Source organism: Aythya marila (genome assembly GCF_965140915.1).
Source record: "Aythya marila genome assembly, chromosome: 16".
NCBI classification, from domain to species: domain Eukaryota; kingdom Metazoa; phylum Chordata; class Aves; order Anseriformes; family Anatidae; genus Aythya; species Aythya marila.
In genome coordinates, this window is record NC_139057.1 from 2,805,322 (window position 1) to 2,829,359 (window position 24,038).

General features: G+C 50.5%; 1 protein-coding gene across 1 annotated transcript; it reads right to left on the minus strand.

The window, feature by feature from the left end:
* Positions 1-3,083: 3,083 nt before the first annotated feature.
* On the minus strand, positions 3,084-22,907 carry SLC17A9 (solute carrier family 17 member 9). The gene is made up of 13 exons (XM_082773174.1): positions 22,211-22,907; positions 14,639-14,836; positions 12,968-13,107; positions 12,239-12,338; positions 11,365-11,495; positions 10,516-10,612; positions 9,621-9,717; positions 7,451-7,538; positions 7,119-7,153; positions 6,490-6,605; positions 6,103-6,158; positions 5,685-5,714; positions 3,084-5,595 (listed from the first exon to the last, which is right to left on the minus strand). The coding sequence occupies exons 1-13, from the start codon at positions 22,315-22,317 to the stop codon at positions 5,432-5,434; spliced, it is 1,359 nt and encodes a 452-aa protein (XP_082629300.1). The 5' UTR covers positions 22,318-22,907; the 3' UTR covers positions 3,084-5,431.
* Between the last annotated feature and the right edge of the window lie 1,131 nt (positions 22,908-24,038).

Consider the following 24,038-nt stretch of genomic DNA (forward strand, 5'->3'; position numbering starts at 1 on the left):
ATGTGAATGCTGCACTCCCAGCTGATCCCGGGCATGAATTCCCCATAAAATGGGCACCCCTTGGAAAATGTCCCACGTGGAAAGGTTTCTCATGGTCCCTGAGTCCGAAGCCTTTCACTGGGGTGCAGAACAGCCCATGTACCACCAGCACTGACCCTCCTGGAAGCACAGACACAGACTTTTCTTGTGTCCCCTTCTCTGCAGTGTGCGTCCCACTCAGAGGTTTCTGTACCATGCCATGGAGGGGACGGAGATTTGGAGCTGAGCTCTTTTTGGTCCAGGTGGGTCCCACGGTAGATCCTCCAGCCCTGTCCAAAGAGCACTTGTGATGGGCTGAAATAAAGAGAAATAAAACAGATAATGATAAATTGCTCGTCTGAAGACCTCCTCTCTGATATCTGGTGATGTTCTAGCTGATGGCACTATGTGTTTGGAATGTTTATTCTACTGAATAAATAAATAACCAGGGATTGGGGTGCCAAAGAAGGCAAATCCTCCCTCCCCTGAGCCCAGCAGTGCTTCTGAAGGGCAGAGGATGAGTCCCACAAAAGCGTTCGCCTCACCCAGGTACGCAGGAGAGGTTATAAATTAGTGGGTTTTGTATGAGACTTGGTAGGAAAGGAGGAAAAAAAAATATGAAAGGAATTTAACAGCTGCAATGAGCCTAAATGGTTGCACAGGAGAATCCCCTGTCAGCTGCAAACCGCTTGCCTTTAATGAGGATGCAGGACATGCGCGAGTAGCTTTCTAATTCTTTGTGTAAAACCCTACAGATAATTGCTACACATGTACTTTCCGTTGTCTCCCATGGAAGTGGATTTTTTTTTCTTTCCTTTGGAGCTGAAATTAAAAACAATTTATAAGAGAATAATTAATGCCAAAGCGCCAGGAGATTGTACCAAGCGCTGCGTTTGGAGGAACACGAGCGGGGAACCAGCACGCGGTGGTTGTACATGGCAGGGAAAGCAATTTGGGAAAGGATTCAGGGGATCAGCCAAAGCTTTTCTGGCAGCTACTCCCACCATCAAATCATTAGTTTTTGTTAAGCCTTTGCAAAAATCTGGTGATTTGAGAACAAAATTTTTGCAAGTATTTCAGTGGTGCTGTAGGACACCAAATCCTATTACTGGGTGACGGGACTGTGGCCTCCCAGGAGCAGAGGCACTTTGGAAGCTGTGGGTTTATATGGGGGGCTCTCCCCTTTTCATTATTGCATTAAAACCTTTCCCACCGCTAATCCTGTGCTGTGAGCTGTGTGAGCGGGGAGCTGGAAGGCAACTAAAGCATAAAACCCTGTTACTGCTGCTGGGGCCGGCGATCACGCTGGGATTTTTGGTTATCCCTGGGATCTTTGCTGGTGGAGCTCCAAGGGTCCAATCCCCGAGGTTCACCATGCCCAGAGACACCTCAAAATCTGCAGAGGGAGTTCTGGAAAACTATTCTGAAGAAAGAAACAAAACAGAGAAGTAGAAAGGAGAGAGTTTAAAGCTGCCAGCAGGAGCTTGATGTCCTCGACTGTAACTCCTCGCCATCTCCCTCCCATTTTTAATTACAAGCAGTCAAACTGTAAAGACCTTAATGGACATCTTAATTATTGCATTAAAGTTTGAAATGGAAAATTTCTCCGTACGTGCCGTGCAGTAGGTCACGGCTGCAATAAAGGGTGATATTTTGCTTGCAAGGGCGCGGGGTGCGACGTGCCCTTTGCAGGACGGCTTTGGGGCACGTCCCGGCCCCGGGGAGCTGGCAGGTGGATGTTGGATCGGGGCTCTGCTGTGAGAGCATCTGCTTGGGTTTTCAGTGCAAAAGTGCCAGCGAGAAGTGCTCTTTGCTCTTTCTTTTCTTCTCCAAATAGTGCTGTTTTATCCTTGTGTTTTGCTTTCCATCTGCTTAAATGTGTTTATTGATTTAGTGTTACACAAACTGCAATAGAACAGCGCTCTTTCTGTGTTCATGCCAGCTATTGAGCGTGCCCTGAACGATTCAAACATAAACTGACCCATCACTTCTACCCCTCAGCAGCCATACAATGGACCTGTAATTAATCAGCCTTTAAGCACAGTCCCAGATTTCCAGACCCTTTCGCCCGTACCTGTCCCTCACTCCATTCCCTCGGCTTCACACGGTTGCAGGACACCGTGACGAGGAGCAGGGCAGGGTTTTAGGGTGGTCTCTGCTTACTGAGAGCTTCCCAGGTCAAAAGAGTGTCTGTCAGAGGTTGTTCATGTATTTATAAGCAGGGGAGCAAAAGGACAAGGAGGGTTTGGGATCAAACATCCTGCTAAATTACCTTCAGCACTGTTTGGGTAGCACTAAATTTCACGCTACTTTTCCTGAGCACACTGAGGATAAAATTAGCGGGCTCCGTAGTCCTCAAAGGTCCTTCCTTGACTGTGTGGCTCTACAGGTAGGGTTTTAAAATTCCTTTAGTGGCTACTTCTCCTTTTTAAAAAGCTTTTTCCCCCCGTGTGAGCTGCCCCAGCACCCCACGGGCACACTTTGGGGCAGGCACTGGCTGGCACAGTGGTCCTGGGATGCCCTTGGCCACTCGCTGCCCTCCCGGCCGGGCTGTGCCAGCTGTGCCAGGGCCAGGTGCAGCTCTGGGCAGCCACATCCCAAATCTAACAGCTCCCTCTGTTGGCATCCGCACGAACCTATCAGCGAGGATGGAAAAAAGTTGGCAGTTTGGGGGTTTTTTTCGGTCTCCAGGTGGAAGGCGGTCTGTCTGCGGGGCATGTCCCACCCAGCAGAAGACTGGTTTCGTCTGTGTTATTGCTCTAACAACTGACACCGGACGGTGTCCCCTGATGCTGGAGTAACCACAGCTCTGCTGGAGACAGCTTTTCAGTCATTTTTCCAAAATAAGCCAGAAAAAAAGTTGTAGCATGTGTGTGAGGATGCTGTGGAGATCCACCAGCCCAGCTGCTCCCCCAGCCCAGCCTCTCCTTCCTAAGGAGTCGGTCTCACTAAGCACACTCCAGCTCTGTTTGTCTCTTACTTGACCATGTGAATGAGCACCTCTGCGTTCATTTTTCAAGGAAAATCACAAAATCAGTGTGCAAATGATTTGCTGCCTTTATTTTTTAGGTCCTTCCGTAACAAAAAACTCTCAGCAAGCTTTGGTGAGGCTGCTTAAACTAATAATCGTACAGATATGCAAAAGGGTTTCAATACTTCACTGACGTTGTATGAATGTGATGAAACTTGGGCATCAGATCTACAACTTATTGGCCAGTTTACAGAGACAGATAATGCAGACAACCCACCAAAGCTCTAGCTGTTGTACAAGGAAGGCAAAGCCAGCATCATCGGTTTGATCATTTGGGACTTTGACTTTCCTTTGATGATCTCAGTTCCACATCTTCCAGCCTGCAGATCCAAGGGGTGGCCCAGCTGCCTCACGTGAATGTGATTTAAACTGATGGAACTCAACTCTTCCACAAGAAACAGTGCAAGCAGAAAAAAAAAAAAAAAGAACCAGGATCCACTCCTTGTTCTCCTGAGCTGCACCACCGAATGGCCAAATTATTAAAAAAAAAATAAAAAAATTGTCTATGTTGCTACAGGAAAGGTCATGCAAGCAAGCTGCTCAGGCTGGAGGAGGGACAGGGCTGGCAGAGATGCCTGGCTGGCCAGCCTGGTCTGCGTTTACCCTCCCCTTTTACCTGCTGATTTTAAGCTTCCCAGCAGTGTCTGGATCCTGGCTCTGCAGCACCCCAGCCACAGGGCTGGACCCATGGCAGCAAACGGCCTCTTAGGGAAAAAAGCAAAGAAGAAGAAAAAAAGTACTCATATCTCTGGCCCTAACTTAGACCACACCGATGCTATTTTCCCTCGAGAAGACACCAGGCAGCTGTATCTTTATCTCTTAATACCCCCAATAAGTAGCTCAGCTCAGCTTAGCGGCACCATTACTGTCTCTGCAGTTAAACATTTTCATTATCAGCCCACCTATTCAGAAGCAGCAAGGTATCTTCCAAGAAAGCTGTCCCAAACAAAAGGACAAGCAGGATTTTTATATTTTTTTTAAGGACGGTGAACCTGGATCTGCAGCTTTCCTGCACGGTGAGCGCAGTTTCAGCAGCTGCAAAGCCAAAGCCGTGATGCTGGCTGTGCCCTCCTCGCTAACCGAGCAGCACTGAATTGTTCTCAGCTCCAAAACTTGGGCTGCAAGCAAGGGGTGGGAGGAAAAGCAATGACTTACTTTAATATTAAATGTCACATTTAAAATAGAGCGTACAAAACCAGAATCTGTAGGCTGGTAAATCCTTCCCCTCTGGAAATACTGTGGGTTTCGGTGGGAGTACCACAGAAAATAAGCATGCAGAATCAGGCCTCAAGTACATAAAATATAGAATTTGGTAGTTAAATTTAAAAATATTTATAAATAACTTAAGACATTCAGGCTCAGAGGCGTGAACAGCCACGTATTTCCCCCTGACACGGGGAACAGCACGGATCCACACCCAGTACTAAGTGTCCCTGATGCAGAAATTCCCTTTATGCTTGAAGGAGAAACAAAAGGTGCCCACTGCAGGCTCTTTGGAAAATCTCCCGCAGCCCTCTGAGAGCACGTGAAGGACACGTCTGATGCAGCAGAGAGCGTTTGGGAGCACGGACCCGTAGCACTGAGCATGACCAATCCTTCTACATTCACAGCGTGGGGCAAAAGGGCTCCTGGAGGATTCCTGGATTGCCCCTACAACACGTGGTGTCCTGCATCCCACCAGGCTCAGACACTGAGGGAGCCCTTGGGCTGCTGAGAGCGGTCTGGTGTGGTCTGCAGGATGGATGCAACGTCCTGCCCACGGTGCACAGCAGGCACCCAGCCAGAAATCCTCGCTTGCCCCGAAGGGAAGCCTTGGATTCGTCTCACAACCCAGTCCCTTGTGCACCTGGGCTGTGCCTGCCGAACGGGCTGCAAAATGAAGGCACGCGAGGGACGGTTAAGGTCAGAGGTATGTTCTTTGGGGTTCTTCCTTTCTGTTAGTTCAGACAAAAAAGTGTTGAGCGGCGGTCCACGAGCTGGCAGTCCTCCACGCGATCACAGGGAGGCAGAGCATGGAGGCAGCGATGCTCCACACAGCAAAGCAGCTCCATCAGTAAGCTGGGAGTGCAAACTGCAGCCCCACCGAGCAGGGCAGCCCAGCTGGGTGTCTGCCCACTGGAAACGGGACTGGGGCAAACCAAGGCCAAAATCTCACTGGAGACGTTGAGCTGGATGGCTCCACAGGCCATCAGCCCTGCCCTGAGCAAAAAAAAAATGAATTCTAGAAGTCTTTTTGGCATGGGTTTCATTCAGACCCACTAAGTACTTGGTCTCAGTATTTTTTGTTAAATGCCTACAAAAAATAATATTCTTTGGCACTTGTGCAACAATGACACATGGATGTGATCTCCCTTATCCTTCCTCTGCTTGCTGGACTCCTCTCTACAGGTCAATGTAGGCAGAGTCCGTGTCCACCCGCTGGGCCTCCCCAAACACCAGGAACGCACAGAGCCCGATGCTGTTGACAGCAGCCACCAGGTTGAAGACAGAAGTCCAGGAGCCTGTCGTTTCGATCAGGTAGCCAGCCAAGTACACACAGATGACTCCTGGGCACAGGGGGAAGAGAGAGAAATGCACAGGCTGTGGGGCCGCATCCTGCCTGCCCGCAAGGGTGAGCTGAAGGAAGGTGCCTTACCTAGGAGGGCTCCACCTGTGTTTCCAACACCTGTAAAGTGGAAAAAAAGGGAATTTTCCTTTTGCTTTGTCTCACGGAAAGTGGGTATTAGAAACCCAAAGATGCAGGCAGCTTCACCTGGCTTCCCACCCAACCCCTGATATGGGGGGCAGCAAAGGGCCTTGCTGGTAGCAGGGCCAGCACCACTTCTCCTCACCCCCTTCCCTTTCTCCAGGTGGTTGTAGGAGAAAAGAAGCAGCAGCACGTGCAGCCACCTGGCCCCAGGGAAGGCAGCTGCACACATAGAAAGGTGCTGAGGCTGCAAGCACCGAGCAGCCGTCCCGAAGAGCTACGGCTGCTAAAACCCTGACACCCAGCCCCGTGTGTCCCCACGCACAGCACCTCTCCAGCTCAGCCCCAAGCCCAGAGGAATCCTTACCGAACAGCAAGCCAGCACAGGAGGGGGCCAAATCTTGCACGTTTACTGAAATACCACTAGTGAGAAACAGAGAGGGGGAAACGCTGGTTTTAATGGAGCACGATTTGGTTTTTCATAGTTTGCACAGAGCTTAGCTTGTCACACAAATGGAAGGAGCCCAGACAACCCATGGCACTGGCAAGGGAAGACGAGGAGGGAAGAGGCAATGCAGGAGAGAACCAGAAGGGTTCAGTTCAAGGCACTCAGAGGGGTCAAAGCACAATTCCCCTCCTGCTTTGTGCTCCTGCTCGCAGCACGGCCAGCCCCTGCTCGGGAAGTGCCAGGTTTAGCACCCCAGTAAGACTGGGGGCAGCCTGCACTGCAAGCCCAGAGTGCTGCCTTCGTTACCTGTGGTTAAAGGTCTGGAGTCCAACAGAAGCCGAGGCGAACACTATGGCTTTGCAAAAGCTGGATGTCTGGCCCAGGCACAGAGCAAAAACGCTGGAGACACCAGAGCCTATGACCTGGAAGAAAGGGGAAATGAAATACTGCAGTGGATCTTCTGTGAGGCAGAAAGCAAGCCCTTTCGCAGGCAAACTGTGCCCTTTTACAGTGTGAAGAGCTTGTGTGCACGGTGCTCTTTGGGTCTTTGCTCCCCACAGATGGACACGATGTGGGCAGAGGCATGCTCTCCCCTGGCTTTTCTCATCGTGCTCTCTCCTGGCTTTTCTATTTCTGCTCATCCTTGCATTGCTCCTTCCCTCAGTACCTAAAGGGTCCTTTGGAGTGACAGCGTACAGCTGGGCACTGCCTGTGGAGGAAGAGCTCCTCGGAGCACTCACACAGCTCCAAGCACAACATAACTGCGGGTCCACACTCTGCTCCTTGCTCGGGTTTTCCTCTGCATTTCATTTCCCATACACACCAGTCAAGTCTGTCTGCAAAGCTACAAAACCTCCCCCCTGCAACCACCAACCCAGCTTTGGAAGCGACCTGATCTGCCTCTCAGCAGCAACAGGCAAGCAGAGGTCTCTTACCTGCATGAACTTCCGAACGGTGATGGTTTTGTACCCTGGAAGAGAAAGGAAGAGCCCCACGTAAAGACAGAGCAACAGGTCTCCTTGTGCTCCTCCCAGGGAAGTGCATTTCAGATGGCCACAGCTCATCTCTGGATGGATGCTGTGAGATCAAAGGGAGCTCCAAGCACGTGGATGGGACCTTGACCCTGTTGTACTTACCCCATTTTCATATCAGGACTGCTGCCTATTGCTGGGACTTCTCCACCTGAACAAGCCCAAGTCCTCCCAGCCAGGTTCTGTTCCCACACTGTATAGAATCAGAGCTGAGGAAAAGCCAAAAGAGCTCTTACCCTGGTTAATTAAATGATCAGACAGAAATCCACTGAACAAGCTCGTTGGAATTGCAACCAGCCAGGGGACTACGTTAAACACCCAACCCTGAAAGAGAGCAAAAGTCAAGAGAGGGCTGCTGTCAGAGCTCAGCTTACTTGCAGATGTCTGTAGAAAGGAAAAAATGAAGGGATCAGGACTTTTTACAGGATCTCTAACCCCTTCCCACCACAAGCTCTCAGTTACAGCCTGCAGCTCTCCAAAACCTGCAGCCCATCAGGCACAGCACGGGGCTGCAGCAGGTGGTAGGTGTGCTGCCTTTCCTTCTGTCTCCGTGACCCTACCCCCAGGGCAGAGGCAGAAAGCTCAGAGGCGAGGGATTAAACATGGCAAAGTTTAGTGTTCAGCAAGGTGATGTGGCAGAGAGCTGCAGAGCTCTGGAAAGCAAGCTGTGGATGTTGCTCTGCCCCGGGGGTCATCAGAAAAGCTGCTGGCAAAATTTCCAGCAGCAGCTTCAACCTCATTAGCAGCGTTGTTGCAAAGCTGGGGGAGTGTAGCTGGATTTTAATGCCAGGATTAGGTAACATTACAGTCGCAACATACTTCGGTTTATTTTCAATTAAGCAAGCTTGCTGCATTTGTAATCACAGATGATTGCTGGTCATCTGGATTACAGCTGCTCACTGGCGTTTTGGTGCCCAGATCCCACGGGGAGCTGAAATTGGTGTGTGCTGGTGCTGGGCTTCATCTCAGTGGGTCGAATCAACCCACCCCTCATCCATTTAAAGCTCCCTTTGCTCAGAGCCCACCTCCCCACGTACACATCTCTTGTTCTCTTGCCACATCAGGATGCGTGGGAGGGCTGGATAATCCTGCTTTTGAATAATCCTGTTTCGACTGCTCCTGGAAATCACAGCACGGCCCATCTGCATCTTTCAGCGCCTTTGAAATGTTGGTCCTCGGTCACTTTTGGAAATGTTATCCCATCAGGTTTGTGGGGCAATGCCTGTGGCATCTCGTGACGCCACCTGGGGTCACCCAGCGATCCGTCCCAACACACCAGGGCCACCCTTGTCCCATCCCATTGCCAAAATCCTCCATCCAGGTGGGCTGCAGGTGGCAGACTGCAGAGCGGTGAAGGCACCTCACCTGCAGCAAGGGTGTCCGACCAGTAGGTGACATAGTTTTACCACACTAAGGATTATCATCAATCCCTTAAAATCGAGCATTGTCAAGCCCCGTTTTATTAAAATGCATGAAGCGATTACTGGATGCAGGAGCACTGTGTGGAGCATCTTACATAAGAGGACCATGATATAAGGCTTAACAGATGGCAAATTACTGCTACCCAAGCATATTACCAGAGGTGCACAGATCTTGTCACAACAATATGTTTACTGGTTTAATACACGATTTTAAAATAAATATCAAGCATGCCATAAAGCCCCTTACAAATGTAATGTTAAAAGGCATTTGTAAGCAGCTCTGGAAGTTACAAAAAAAAAAAAAAACTAACAAAGCCATTGTGGAAAAGGATGGCTCAGTTTCTGAGAATAAGAAGATAAAAATAGTAGCTGTCAGCCCAGATGAGTCTTGCCTAGGTTTCTGAAAAATGGGATCATTGTTTGTGCTGAGGGGAGAGAAGCTTTTATAGTGTTGTTAAAGTACACATTATTAATGGTAATTATCACTTATTGCTGGTATCTCTGAGCTATACGACGTCAATATAGTTAAATAAAAACTTAAAAACCCAGGGATGGTGGTCATTTACAATGGCATAGTGCAATGAGCTCCGTGCCATTTGAAGATCGTCCCTCCCTCAGAAGAAAAAATAATAATAATAATAAAATAAAATAAAATAAAATACAGTCTGAAAACCAGACATAACCCTTCTCTTCCCTGCCTGGAAGGTACCCCAGGTCTGCCACACTTCAGCATCCCTTGCCAAGCCATAAGAAACCAGCCTCTGCCTACCCGGAGGGAGGATGCTCGTGCACATCTCTAGACGTATGCATGGAGAAACACCTACTGGCCCTGCAGGGAAGCCTTCCACCTCCTCCTGCCTCCCAGCCTGCTCTCACCAAACCCCTCTGCCTTCCCCTTGCTCCTCAACCCACCCACTTTGGCAGGCCCCCAGCACAAATCCCCTCTGCACACACCCCAGCCCTTCCCGCGTCTCAGCCACCTTACCTTTGACTCGGGGAAAGTTTCCTTAAAGAAAGTGGGCAGCCAGGAAAGGAGAGTGAAAAATGTGCTGGATGTAGAAAGCTGAGCAATGATGACAGCCCTGAGAAAATACAGCAGGGAGGGAATAATCAGCACTGACAGGTCACGCTGGGCGAGAAAGGGGCATTCTAGCAACGCAGTATTTCAGCTCCTGGTCTATAAATAACTCCCTTATAGCACTGCTGTTGTTTCCTGAGATTTTTTTCGCAGATAACTACTGCTCTGGGCTCGCAGCACCATGCTTTCCCCAGCTGCCCTCACCAGGGCGGATGCCTGACGTCAGCCCGTGGGTTCAGGCCAGGTTCACCACGGCTGTGACCGTGTGAGCGTATTTCCCCAAAGTCCCTCCAGCGCAGCAGGAGGTGTCATTTAGGGCTTTCTAAAGCTGTGTTATCAGCAGATGTCCCACAGTTATTTAAGGCAGGAAAGGGCAGCCAGTTCCATCACCCTCCTCCCCATCTTTAGCAGCACCTGGGAACCTGCTGCTGTGCTTGGATGAGCCTCAGTGCAAAATGCAGATTTCCCTAAAAAAACTCTATTCCAGTGCAAACCCAGCAATGCACACCCAGCCCATGCTGGTGCCCCTGAGCATCACACTCACCCAGGGAACAGCCTCCAAAAGAGAAAGATTTGCCAGCAATATTTAAGCCTAGCATTCCCCCAGACAGAACAAACCCCACCTTTCATCAAGCTCATGCTTTCAGTTCTTTATTTACATAGGAGGGATTAGAAAACGTGGTGGCATTTCCCAAATACTTAAATAAGAGAACGAGCACAAAAGAAGCAAGCAGGCAGAGGTGGCAATGCCACGGGGTGGAGGAGCTCTCCCAGCCTGGCCGGGGCTGCTCCAGCTGCCTACCATATGGGCGCCTTCGTAAACAGCTGCTTCCAGGGCACTTTGCTCTGCTTGGACATCGAGAGGCCTCTCGTTAAATATTCTATGGGGATGGTGAGTTCTGCAGGGAAGGAAACGTACAAAGGAAAGCTCTGATCAGCGATATTCTGTGCAGTTGGAGGGAGCCCTGCAAGACCTGTACAAGCACCTCAAATCTCCTTCAAACTCTTTATTTTTTTTTTTTGCAAAACCAGCACTGGATGCTCATGAGAACACCTTGTTTATGTTCACCAAGCATCTTCTACTGCACCCACACAGTGCCCCATCCAGCCACCTTCCCAGCTGTTGCATCTCTCATCACAACTGGACAGAAATCTCTTGGGGCAGGGACGAGGTCTGGATTTAGGGCAGCACCAGGCACAAGATGAGCTGGGCACCTACATACCACAGGCGCACTAAGAGCACTGTAGACAGGTGTAATGGTTTGCCCATGTGTGGAATTTCTCCCAGACAGTTATTTGGAAAGAGATACTGGGATTAACTGCTTTTTAAAAGCTCTGTGTATAGATGCTCTTAGTTGGGAATAAGTATCTCGCCCTGTTTAAGCTTAATCCACTTAGAAGATCACGCTCCGCTTGGTGTTTTCACTGGTGCTTAAGAGTACTGAGGAGTCAGGGCGACTCTCAACAGCAACATAATCCAGTGTGGGACTGAAACAGCAATGTAAAAGCTCAAAATCTTGTTTCTGGGTTCAGCATCTTCGGCCAGACACTGCTTATTATACAAGATACCCGACCAAAATACACTGTGTAAAACCAGGCGAGCCCTTGGAAACCCCAAGCCCTGCAGCCCAAGGGATAAGGTTGAATTTACCTTTCTCTGTCAGCAGGTACTTGCAGGTGCAGTAAACCCAGAGCAACGTGAGCAAGCCAGAGAAGTAGAAGACGCTCTCCCAGCCATACCAGTCCAGGAGGAGAGATCCTGCACCACCGATCACCAGTGTCCTGGAAGGGAAGCCACAAGCTGGCTCTTGGGTCTGCCAAGGGCTGGCCAAAGACACTGAGATGGCACAGAGCCATAGGGGAGCCTTCCTGGGGTGGATGCTGCACATCCACCTGCTGCACCCTGTGGCTTTGCAACCTGCTCTGGTCCCAGCAAGGCCAGATCCTGAGCTGGGGAGGCTCAGCACCTCGCCCCCAAGCTCTCGGCTGCAGACAGTCCTGTGTTTCCCACCCCCATAAAAACAAAGCGATTAAATGCAGTGGTATTTCTATTTGGCTTTTAAGTAACTCTTCCATTTAGAAAGGAAATTCTCATGGAAATAGAAGAGAAGGGAAAGTTGTATTATCGCCATCTGTCAGGGAGGACAGGTGAGCAGTCTCATGCTGACCCCTGCTCTTCCTACTGGATCAGGCTGTTCCCCATAGTAATTAAATATTGCAAATGCTCTTCAAAGTCTGTCTCGGAAGGAAAGAAGAAAAAAAAAAAAACACCACATAAATCCTTGACACACGCAAGAGCAAACCGTGCATTTCAAAGAACACAAAGTCTTCAGCAGCGTGTGCATGAGAGCACAGACAGCAACTGCCTGAGGCTTCCCCAGCTGTAACCGGCATCCTCAAGGACCCAGGAACCTGCCTGTACTTTGGGCTGCAAGTTTTGCCTCCAACTATTTACTGTCCTTTCATCACCATGATGTCCTGAGATTGTCACTCGCTGCTCAAAGCCATCTGCCTTTTGAACTTACCCGAACTGTGAGCCGGTCCCCACCGTGCTGTAGGTGAAGGCTCGCTCGCTCTCCCGGACCCTCTGGGACAGCAGGCTGGCCAGCGATGGGAAGTAGACCCCTGAGCAAGGGAAGGAAGGCAGGGGGCTGTCAGGGCAGGCCCTCACCAGCAAACCCAAAGCAAATTTAAAAGATCCATCAAGAGCTAAACACCGAGACAAAGCAACAAGACTTTGGGTGGATTCAAAACAGGGATGTAACATAGAATAAAGGAACCCATCGCAAGGAAAGGTTTGTTTTTGTCTTCTCTGTAGTCCCATTCCATCATCAAAACTGCTGCTGTAAGTTCATCAGTGCTAGTGCTGCAATTTGGCAAGAGGAAAGGAAAACCATCCCAAATTATCCAGAGGTTTTGGCAAGGACTAGTTTTCACCAAGCAATTCCAACGAGTTTTAAAACACAGAAAAATCTAAATCTGATTTCAGAAGCCAGCAGCTGTAGCTTCTTATTGTGGCAGTCCATGTTCGGCAGAGAGATTTCTATGGGGAAATGATTTGTGGGTGACTTTAGAAATGCCACACTTGTTTTTTTTGCTTCTGCTCCAGGTGCAGAAGCAGCTTTGAGACAGAAGCTTGCTCAAACACGCAGCAGGAATTCACACACTGCAAACCAAATGTCTTGCACCTGAACATTTGAGCCCCGAGCAAGGAGCCCGTGGGCAGACACGCGTGCTCAGGACCCGGGTCTCACCTTGCAGCAGCCCCATGAGGAACCTGGAGCAGGTCATGAAGACGAGATGGGCAGAAGAGATGTGCGTGAGCAGCGGGGTGATGACTGTCAGGAAGCCCCATGCTGATGCCGAGAGGAGGAGGACTTTCTCACCTCCTATTCTGGAAGACAGAAAACATGCATCAGAAACGAGTGGTGGGATAAAGGGCAAAGGCCCCCAGCTAAAATTCAAGCATTCTTCCCAGTTCAGCTGTTTTTTAAGAGAGAATTGTCCGTCTAACCTGTTCTTCTCCTCTTAAGGAGGTTTTAGCCCTGCGGGGAGCAGGATCAGAGCTGGCCCCCTCCCTTCCCACCTCCACGGAGCGTGGGACCCCACGAAGGGGCCCGGTGACAGCCCCAGAGCAGGACTCGTGTCAGCCACCAGGACAGCTCTCAGTGGGTGCTGCCCATCCAGCACCAGGCACCAGCACACGGCCACCCAGAGACTTCTCCCTGGTACAGGGGAAACCCAAGCTGCTGCTGCCCTTCTGCTTTTCTTTTACAATGACCGTGTTTTCTCATCCGTCTGCTCTCCTGCATCAGCTACTCCTTCCTGTTAGCAGCTGGGGGATTTTTTTTGCTGGCATTTGCTTGCAGACTATTAAGGAACATAATAAAATTGCAGAGTGCCCTGCATGGATAACGCACTCCTTCCAGGCATGCCCTTCTCACGAAAGGTTTCGCAGGAAAACCCTCCTCACCAAGGAGAGGGCGGCTGGGGAAAGGAATGTGAGTGGCTAATTAACCAGACCTTTCCTTACAGCTAGCTGGGGTACTTGTTTTTTAATTGATGTGATAGACCAAAAGCATTCAAAACATGATGGAAGCTCTGATAGGGGCTTGTTTGGGAAAGGATTGCACAAGAATGTGGGGTGGAAACACTGGAGGTGCCGAAATGAAAATGAAGACAGAATAGATTATTTCAAATAATATAAAGCTGTAGTCCTTGCAAGAAGGAAATCTTATATGTCTTGTGGCTAGTGACTGCAGCCATAAACCCTTCCAAATGGCTGTCGGACACAGCTGGGATTAAACTGTTTGTTAATGGACTCCCAGCAAGCAGCAGCTATGAACCACACAAGAACTCAGCATTTATCACTTTCCTAAAATCAAGCCCACTTTACAACCACTATTTCTTTTGTCAGCTTCATGTGTAGGGTTGTGGGTTTGCTCTTTTTATTGCAGTTACTGACCCAGTGGTAAAAACCACCTCCATCCGAAAAAATACGCTGGTATAACAGTGCCCTTCACTGGTTAAAGGTGAAAAGAAACCTCGGTGGTCTAAGTGTCCATTAATATGGCCAGAAGGCCTCTTCTGGCAGCGGTGTGGGAACTGCCAAGGTAGTAATTACCGTGTGGGCACTCCCTGGGTTTGCTGGGGGTTTTTCCTGTACAAAGTCCTTCCCCGCACACCGCACTGTAAGCATGGCACCAGTTTGAAGACCCAGGAATGAGAAAACCACAGCTGTACTTCCTGAATGAGGGCTGTGGCAAAGCTAACAAGAGAAACCCATAAAGCTTCTCCCACACCTAGCCTTCACCCTCCACCCCGTTACCATCCCGGGGTGAAACCTGGCACTGTCAACCGAGAGATCAAAACCAAGTTAGGTGATACTGAAAAAGCCCGAGCAGGGGAAAACACAATGCCAGTACTGGTCACTGATATGTCCTCCGATGATCTGCGTCAAGCAGTAGCCCCAGAAGAAGCTGCTGAGCACGACGCCCGACTGCTTCTTGTCCCAGCCGAAGTGAGCGCTCAGGGCGACGGCGCAGATGGGCACGGTGACGCGGGCGCAGTACAGCAGGCACGTCCCCAGCAGCAGCATCACCATCCACACATGGCACGTGGGCCTGCAGGGAGAGAGCAGAAGGTGAGAAAAAGGCCAGAGGATGAGCTGCCAGGCAGATGGGTGCCCACCGAGCGCTTTTACAGGTGGGACTGGTTTGCTTGCAAGCTGTAATGAGTTTGGACTGGTAAAAAAAGGTCAGCACGATCCCCCTGGGGCACAGTGCTTAGAAACACTTGGAAATGTGTTTGGTTGGTGACTTTCAAGAATTATGCTAACTTTTATCCCAAATTATTGTGTCTGTGTCCAAAAGCTGCAGGTGCACCAGGCTGCTCGGGCGCTGCTGACTGTAGGTGGAGGAGAAGGCAGGGCAGAAACCTGCTTTGCTGGGCTTTTTTATCCAAACAAAAGCTTTAGAAGCTGTTCTTTAAAAGGTAAGGGTAACAAAAGAAAGGTCAGCATGTGACACGCTGTCTTGGTAGCAAATATTTGTCACTTGGCATTCCTGCCCATTCCCCAGGGGAGGTGACATGTCACCCTTCTTAAAAATAACAGAGGTGGAGGCAAGTTTTAGGGAGAGACAGGACGTGGTGGGGCTGAACAGCCCAGGGCGAGGAGCGAAGTCATCCAGCCTGGCCTGGCAAGAAGTTCAGGATAATGTTAGTAAGGATGTGCTCGTAGTAACACTTGGTTTTGGTCTGTGATCCTCAGCCCCAGGACGAGAGCTCCTGCAGACGACCAGGCTGGCAGTATTTCTTCCTTCACCACGCGCAGGTGAAGTCCTGCAGGCTGCATCCCCCTCTGCTCATGAAAAAGCAGCTCAGTGAGAACATAAACTATTGATATTGTTTGTATGTGGTTAATTTGGTGCCCAGAGGCCTGAACAAACAGGCTCTCTCTGCTCCAGAGATGATTGTGAAATTCACTGTACCGGGCATTAACCTCGGTGCTTTCCACCCTGCTACACATCCCCGCCGTCTGCCCAGGGAACAACCTGGGTCACTTTTATATTGAAATGAGCGCTGATTCCTCTGCGCTGGGTTCAGGATAAATGTAGGTTAATCCCACACAGCACAAGCCCATTTATAAATGTGTCAAATGGCCCGGCACGGAGGGAGACAAAGGAACAATGAGAAGTAAAACACACCGAGCAGTTGTGCCCGCTGGAAATGAATTTATTGCTGTTTCCTGACAAGCAGCTCCGTGCCGGCTCCTGGCGGGAGGAACTAGGAGCTTTCAGCAGAGCTTTGAAGGTTGGAACTGTCCTTATTGTGCACACAGAAACGTACAAAACAGCATGGGAACTAGAAAACCTCACTTATGTTTGCTGGGAGAACAAGGAACCAAGAGTTGACCTGCCTCGGTCACCTGAACCAGCTGACAAACGCCCTCCTGGTCTTACACTGCTAGAAGGGCACGCAACGAGCACGCTTTAATTTGCTGCACAAACAATTTGATTTGTTTTTATCACCTGCGGATGAAAGCTCTGTGCTGGTTGCCCAGCCAGCACCAAGAGCTGTGGCTCTGACCGACTTCAGTTTGCTGCAGCAAAGCCCAAAAACTTCCAGCTCCTGAGTGTCAGAGCCAGCCCAGGAGAGCCTGGACAGCGGTTTGGGTACGGGAGGCACAGGGCAGGTGGGGCTAGAAATTAAAAAAAGGTGCTCGGCAGAGCCCTCGGAGGGATTTCCCAAGGCTGGCTGGTATCAGATGCACAACTGTGCCTGCCAAACCAGTGCCTCTGCCCCGCGGACATGGGCAGCTGCCAGCCCAGAGCGCTCAGCTCCCTGCTATCCACAGCAGCACAGCGCCCATTTATTTCAGTTCTTGAAGTTGAGGTGACCAAGTAAATGCTTGCCATGTGCGTGTGTTTGCTATTATTTAGCTGCCAAGTGTTTTCCAAACTGTACTTTTCCCCCTGAAGCACACGGGGACTTTTCTGAGCTTCCCCGTGTCTGGAGCTGGGCTGGGCGCTGCTTCTTCTCCCAGCAGCTCTTCTGCTGAGCACGGCAGCACTCTAACGGGATATTAGATTGACATTTTCTCCCCTGGAAGGCTGCATAAGGTATGAAACGGAGAGAAAAAGGCCTGTGCAGCTCAGCTCTGTTCCCTCCCGGAGGTGTCTGCAGCAAGGGAAAGCGCAGCCCGCAGGCAGTAACGCCGCTGTCCAGGGGAGCTGCGGGCAGGGGGCACAGGAGGAGCCTCACTTTTTTCCAAAACCACTGCGTATGATATATAAAACATGACATGGTCATGGTGCTCTCCTTGATCACTGCTCCGTTCTATAAATTCATGCCCTTTTCCTGTGTTTTTATATGCATCAGTAGACACTTCAGTTCCAAACAAGCAGGAACTCTACCGAGGGCTTCCGACTGCCACTCGCTCTGCAGGCAGCACGTCCAGCTAGGAAAATCCCCTCCAATAATACGAGTGTCAAATGTAATCACTGGCTGCCCACACCCACCTGCAAGCATGGCAAGAATTATTTCTCTGCAAGGACAAGGACGTGCTTACATCAGAGGAAAGAGCTTTGTAAACGCATTTTCTCCTAATTACAGTTATCACAGAGCCTGCCGATGAGTCAATGTTCTGCTCGGTGCACAACAACAACAGCAAAGGTTCCAGAAGAAACCTTGACTAGTGCAAAGGAGGAAAATTAAAACTGCTTTAGGAGCTAAGGAGTAACGACAAACCGAACAATAGGTTTTGTAGCTAACACCAGCCACCCAAGAAGCAGAGCTTTACCGGAATTAGCAAATTTAACTAAATAGCATCCCTGATGAGGGAGCAACAACCTGTGCTGCTGATAACCCAACTGAGACAGAGGCAGGCACATCTAAACCCAAGCAGAAGGAAGTCACAGGTGGCGGTGCCGTCACACAGACCGAGCTTCTCCCAGCTGCACGGGGCAGAAACCGCGGCAAGAGGGGCAGCCACCTCTGAAACCGTCAGGGGATGAAGCTCCACGGCCTGCCCGCAGCCACCCCGCTGACTCAAGAGGTTGTTGCAGGTCTGCAGCAGCTCCTCACCACCCAGCCGTGCTCTCCTGGCCTGTCACACCTTCTTGCTTCTCGCAGGGAGCAGGCGCCTGCAGGTGCGTCCCCTTCAGCATGCCGCCGGCACCCTCCTCGCAGCCGTGCAGCTAGAAAACACTTCCTATGTCGTAATGCTCCAACCACCACCCAGACGGGCTATAATTAGCACCGAGAACTATAATTGAGTCCTAATGACTGTTCCTGGGTGGCTTTTTGGATGGCAGCAGCCTTGTGTTTGAGCAGTGTGCCCGGGTTCTCCCCCAAACACAGCCCCAGGCGCTGGGTGGTCATGGTCACAGCTTTGCTTTGAAGCATCCAGTGCTTCACCTGGGACCTGGATCCCACCAAGAATGGGTCCCCAGCCTAGGGCAGGGTGTTTAACATTGATTTTTAAGGAGTCCTGGGACATCCTGCAGAGGAAGCAGCACAGGGTATCTTTATTTGCAGGGTGTTTTCCTGCTGGAGGAATTTCTCCAGTAGGTGCCACCGAGCAAATATTGATTCAACTTTATTTCTCTTGCCTTGCCTTGCTCCTTTCCCTTGGTCTGCAGTCGTGTTTGCAGGCACTGCAGGTCGCTGTTAAAATGGACTCACTGGCACTGAGGCTATCAGTCAGATCACAGCTCCATGCCACCCTCAAGGCACAAGCCAGGACTGCCAGGTGTTTTTTTAGGCAGTAAGAGAGCTGTGCAGACCACGAACGGTCTGCTCCAACAACAGCTTTTGGGTGGAAGCCATCTCCAGTGCTTGTGGGTGCTGCCCAGAGCTGGAACTGGAAGGGGCAGAAGCCTTCTGGCTCAGTTTCCTCCCGCAGACAGGGACCCAAAGAGGCTCTGTGGGAGATGCACAGAGGATATGTGTGCTGGAGCCCCTTGTTCATTGCAACAGGCACACATCCATCCCTGCACAAACCCCAGGAGAAGCAGGATGGGGACCATGGAGTGGCACCGAGCTTCCAGCCATGCCACGGGGCCACCAGCTGCAGACCAGGGGCATTTTCCTCCTCGTGACCCATTCCCAGCCCCACCTGAGCATCATTTTCCTCCATAAAATACTTCTGTCCCTGCTTACCTGCCTCCTGCTTTAATTGACAGTAATCACCACAATTACAGCCTGACTGACGTGGTCTGACACAGCAGTCATGCAGACACTCCTGCACAAGGAGATAATACCCAGGTAGTTATTTTTAACCTGCTTTGACAGTCCTCTCACTTCTCTCTCTTTGTTTTTCTTAACAATTTCTCCTACCCTTGAAAATCTAACACGCTTGTCAAGAGAGCCCTTTTTTTCCCCCTCCTCAAGCTGACTTTGTCGTGCTGCAGCCCGGCTCAAAGCTGGTGATTTCTTGCTGTCAAAAGTAGCTTTCGGGTTTAGAGGAGTCTTTTTTCCAATCTGTCAGCTTGCAGCCAGCTAGAGCAGCACGGAGGACACAGGGCTTTTTTACTGGGAAAGCTGCTGATTTCCTGTTAGCCTCCTGTGCACAAACTTCTTCCGCAGAGCCACAGATGGCAACAAAGTGGTGTTCAGCGAGCACAGCTCTCAGTTTATTCCCTCTCTTCATTTCTTGCTTTCGGCAAAAGCAGAGATGAAATTAGATTTCAGCAGCTCTCATGAGCTGGAAATAGTTGTTTAGCCCAGGTGGAGGAGGTGGGAAAATGTAATAATAAAGCACACGCGTGCTTTGCACACTGATCTGAGGACATACACGGATCAGCCATAAATGAAATACGTGCTTAAATTCAGGGTGAGGAGCTTGGATGACTAAAAAACCCAACCACCAAAAAAAAAAAAAAAAAATCAACTAAAGCCACAGCATCGTGTTGACAAAAGATTGGGGCACTGAGCTCAGAAAAACAACGTGACCTCTGGCTCCGGGCAAAGAGCGCAGTCAGGCGACTGAAGGCCAGCATGTGGCCAGTGGTACAAGCCCTTTTATCTGTGGAGCTTAAAGAAACTGCTATAATAATCCCTTGTCTTCAGGTGTAGCCAGAGGCTGGGAGATGCAGAGTGGTTTCAGGAGCCATTTCCTTCCCAGGACACACTGACTTCTCTGTGCTCTGTTTCTCTCCTGGAGGCACCATCCAAAGCGTTGTCTCCACATTGACTGCTGGATCTGCCCAGGGCTTTGTGTGCAGCCTTTGGCCATTGATTTCTCTTCTGGGTGCTTTGGTCTTCCCTCCTGTTGAACCAGAGGTGCTCCCACACATCTGCCGAAGGGGTCCCGCTTGGCATGGTGAGATCTCCAGGCAGAAAGTGCTATCTAAACATCCAGATGTGCTAAATAAACGTGCAAGCAATTTTTCAAGCCCCAAACAGAAATTCCTGAGAGTTGATCTTGGAAGAGAAAGAGCAGATGTGTGATCGCGGAGCCACTGGAAACCTGCAGAAAAGTTTGGGAAGGGCAGCGGGAGAGGCAGGATAAATCACAGGGCAAGAACAGTGGAAGAGGAAGGAAGAGCCAGCTGAAAAAAAGGGAGGACAAAAGAAGAAGCGGGATGAACAAAGATGGAAAAATAAACCTGCCACCAAGATAAGTGCTTATCTCTCCTTGCACTGACGGTGCAGACAGATCTTGGAAGGCTGCCTGGCATGTCTTTTGTTGGAGCATGAAAGGAGAACCTGTGTCATTTCCCCCACCCGATCAAGCCTTGCCTCCACGGCAATAACTTATTACTTACTTGGAAATGTTGACAGCTCTTTATTTGCATGTGTTGTTCAAAAACTGCCCACCGAATTGATTTCAAACCGCCCAACCTGCCACGTTCTGCAACCAGCAGCTGGCCCCCGACCTCCTTGCGTAAGCTGGCAGCGGGCTCCCCTTACCCTTCCCCTGTCTCGTTGGCTTTAGACCCACAAAACTTCCCCAAACAAGGGCTGCAACCACGCGTGTGTGCGGCCGTGCCTGACGGGGACGTGCTCTCTGCCTCTGTGAATTACTGCAATAAAGATAACGAGCTGATTAGAGCTACGCTCGTCCTGCTGCTCCTTCACGTTGGCTGAACTCTTTCGGTTACTTGTAGCGGTACGGTCAGAATTGGTTCAAAATATGTCTTTCTTGGTAAATGTTTCATCAGCAGTCTCTTGTTTTGGGAAGTGTTATAGTTGTTCACACTTTTAGAAGAGATTTGGGAAGCTGGAAGGTTCATTCTGGCAAAATGTATTTTTTTTTTCCTCAGGAAAAGACATCTAAGCAGAAATTTTTGTTTCATGAAAATTTGGCTTGGGGTTCTTTGTCTCCCACCACTCCCAATTCATGAATATTTAGGGAAAAGTTACGAACGGGGCGACAAAGAGAGGGGATTTTCTTAATTGCTTTGGGGTAGAATCTTAAAATTTTAAGCAATACGAGTGCCAAAGGTTTGCTTGTGAGACCTACCTGGCATTCTTGGGACCCTGCCTCGGGAAGGCAGCTCAAGGCGTGCCACCACTGCAAGAGGGGGTTGATAATAAACCTCAACCCACCTCAACCACCCTGATTGCTGCCAGAAGGGACAAATCCTCCCCTGGGCCACACGTTCCTGTGTGTTGGCACCAATGTCACCGGCCCTGTGGCTGCCCCTCGATGCTGCCACTGTGGTGGGCTCGCCATGGGGACACACTGTCCCCAAAGCAAAGGGGAACAGGCAGCCTGCCGGGCACAGCACCTCGCTCAGCACCACAGTAGCATCAAGACAAACCAATAAAAAACCCCAAAGCGTGGGAGGCAGCGGGGTGAAGCCCTGGCTATCGGGGTCCTGGCTTGGAGAAGCCTCTGAGCATCACTTCCAGCTGCCACGGGGCACTTCTGCACCATCTGTGACTGTAGGATTGTAGGATTGTTAGATTGTAGGATTGTTAAACTGTGGGATTGTAGGATTGTTAAACTGTAGGGTTGTAGGATTGTTAAACTGTAGGATTGTAGGATCAGGTGCCCTGCCAGGACCAGAAGAGTTGGAGCAGGGGTCAGGGCAATGGGCGACTGTCCTGGGGTCAGCACAGCCCCGCTGCAAGCACAGGACCCAGCACGGGACCACCCTGCTCTAAAAGCGGTCCTTTCGGGCTTAACGGGGGCGCTAATTATTTTAATGACTTCGCTTGCTTAGCGCTGTCAGGCTGCCGCCCAGCTCCCCGCCGGGACTTTTATCTTCACGAATTCCTATCGCCAGGACAAACATCCTGACTGAAACACTCCGATAAAACCCTCCCGGTACATCCAGCGGCGTGTTTAAATAACTGCCGGCGTGCCAGGAACGAAAGGAGGAGATTTATTCCGTATTTTTAGCCTCCCCCCCCCACACACACACACAGCCCCGCGTTCAGCCCACCGGGACCCCAGCCCTCGGGGGCGCTCGGAGCGGCTCCCGAAGCGGTTTCTCCGCCGAGCAGCGGCGGCTTTTCCACGGGCAGCACCTCTCAGGCAGCTTTACCTTGGCCAAAAGGGGTCCCCGGCGCCGTCCTTCCTCATGCCGCGGCGCTGCGAGGCTCCGGAGCCGGGCTGGGCGCCACACGGCACCGCGGTGCCACCCGCGGCCATGCGGGCAGGGCAGAGCCTTCCGGCCCCGCCGCCTCACCCCGAGCCGGCCTCCTCCTCCTCTCCTTCCCTCCTCCTTCTCTTCTCTCCTTCTTCCCTCCCGGCCTTCCCCCGCCGGGCCTCGGCCACGTGTCGGCGCCTCCCCGCCGGGCCGGGCCGGGCCGGGCCGGGCCCCGAGCCAGCACCGCCACCGCCCCCCGGGGCCCGTGGGGCCCGGGGGCAGCCTCGAACCCGCGATCCCCCCCCCGGATCCGGGCAGCCCTCAGCTCGCTGGGTTCCTTTTGGGTTAGTTTTTAAGGATTTTTGCCCCCCCTCCGGTGTGGAATTGCATCCCCACAGCAACGTGGTGATGGGGTAACAGATGGCCCAAGTAAAATTATATTTTACTCTGTTCAATAAAATGAAATGTTCCTGTCCTTCCTGTACCCAAAAGTTGCAATGCTGCTTGTGGTGGCGGGGACAGCCCCTGCTCCTCCAGCTTTCGCTTTTGTTTTTCTCGGGTTTACCAGCAGAAACATCTCTCTCTGCTTTTTAAGGTTTCCCACCTAAATTTAGGGAGAAAACGAACAGTTATCGGTGTTGTTGCAGCCTGGGTTAACTCTGTCGGACAGAGCCGCTGCCTTCCTGTAAGCGTCACGGAGATGCAATCAGGCTCCTTTATGGAAATAGATGATTAAAATAATGATTATCCCAGTCCAAAACAAGAGGAGGCGTGAGTCACTTCAGGAGTATGAATGAGCAGGTGGAGCTCTGTTAAGATGTTGTACAGGTGGCCAACAGCAGCTTGGATGCAGGCATGGCAAAACTTTGGTAGAAGGATGGAGAAGGAGCTCCCGCACAGCCTGCCAAGGGCAAATATGGCCCTTGGGAAAAAGGTACTGAAGCTCCTGGGTTACGCTAACAAGTACAGGGCACAGGTGCACGGCTGGCTTCTCCCATCTGCAGCCAGGAAAAGCAGCAGCCTGTAAATGTTCAATAAAATTAAGACTTCAGCAGAACAGCGTTTAGCTAACTCACTCATTCTTCTCCAAAGAGGAATGCTTTTCAAGTCCCTGAAGAGCAGTTAGCTTAGATCAGGAGAGGTAACAGCATTATTGAGCTAAACCTCACAGAACGAAGCAGAAAAAGGCTCCTCACACTCCACAGAAACAACTCCAGAATCAGTAGGCCCTTAGGGCTGACAAACGCAAAAATCATAAAATCACACTGCTTTTTGCCTCAGCATTTCTTCCTCCAAGGAAAGAGGTCTCCCCAAAAAGGCATATGGCATAGCCACGTATAGTTTTACAGGCCTCCAACCCCTATAGAAAGCAAACAATGCCAACAACTGTGGCAAATGGAAACTGGGGGGGTGCTGTGCAGAGTAACCACAGGGCTTAAGCTTCATCAAATTGTAAGCTTTCCTTCAATTATTTGGACAGGAAATTAGAAACTATGCGAAGAAGGTATTTTTATTCATTCTGTTAACTGTGTCTGTTTCCAGAAGAGGGAGCCAAGTCATGAAAAATGCAGCCAAAAATCAAAACCATTGTTCCATCTGTTATAAGGGGTGTATATGTAGTTGTTGCTTTTGTTGGGGTGGTTTTGTTTTAAGTAGCATATATGTTTAGAGTTAAATTAATTCCAGGCAGGAGGGGAGATGAGTGCTGATGTAAGTACTGAAGTGAAATGTAGGTAATAAGGTCAAGAAAGAATAAAAGAGATTTTGGGCAGGATACAGTAAT

Excerpts from the sequence above, each read along its gene's own strand:
- SLC17A9 (XM_082773174.1), bottom strand. The coding sequence starts at position 22,317 with ATGGCCGCGGGTGGCACCGCGGTGCCGTGTGGCGCCCAGCCCGGCTCC. Across the intron at positions 10,613-11,364 it reads GTACCTGCTGACAGAGAAAG|AACTCACCATCCCCATAGAA; the intron begins GTAAATTCAACC and ends CCTTCCCTGCAG. Across the intron at positions 9,718-10,515 it reads TTTACGAAGGCGCCCATATG|GGCTGTCATCATTGCTCAGC; the intron begins GTAGGCAGCTGG and ends GTATTTTCTCAG.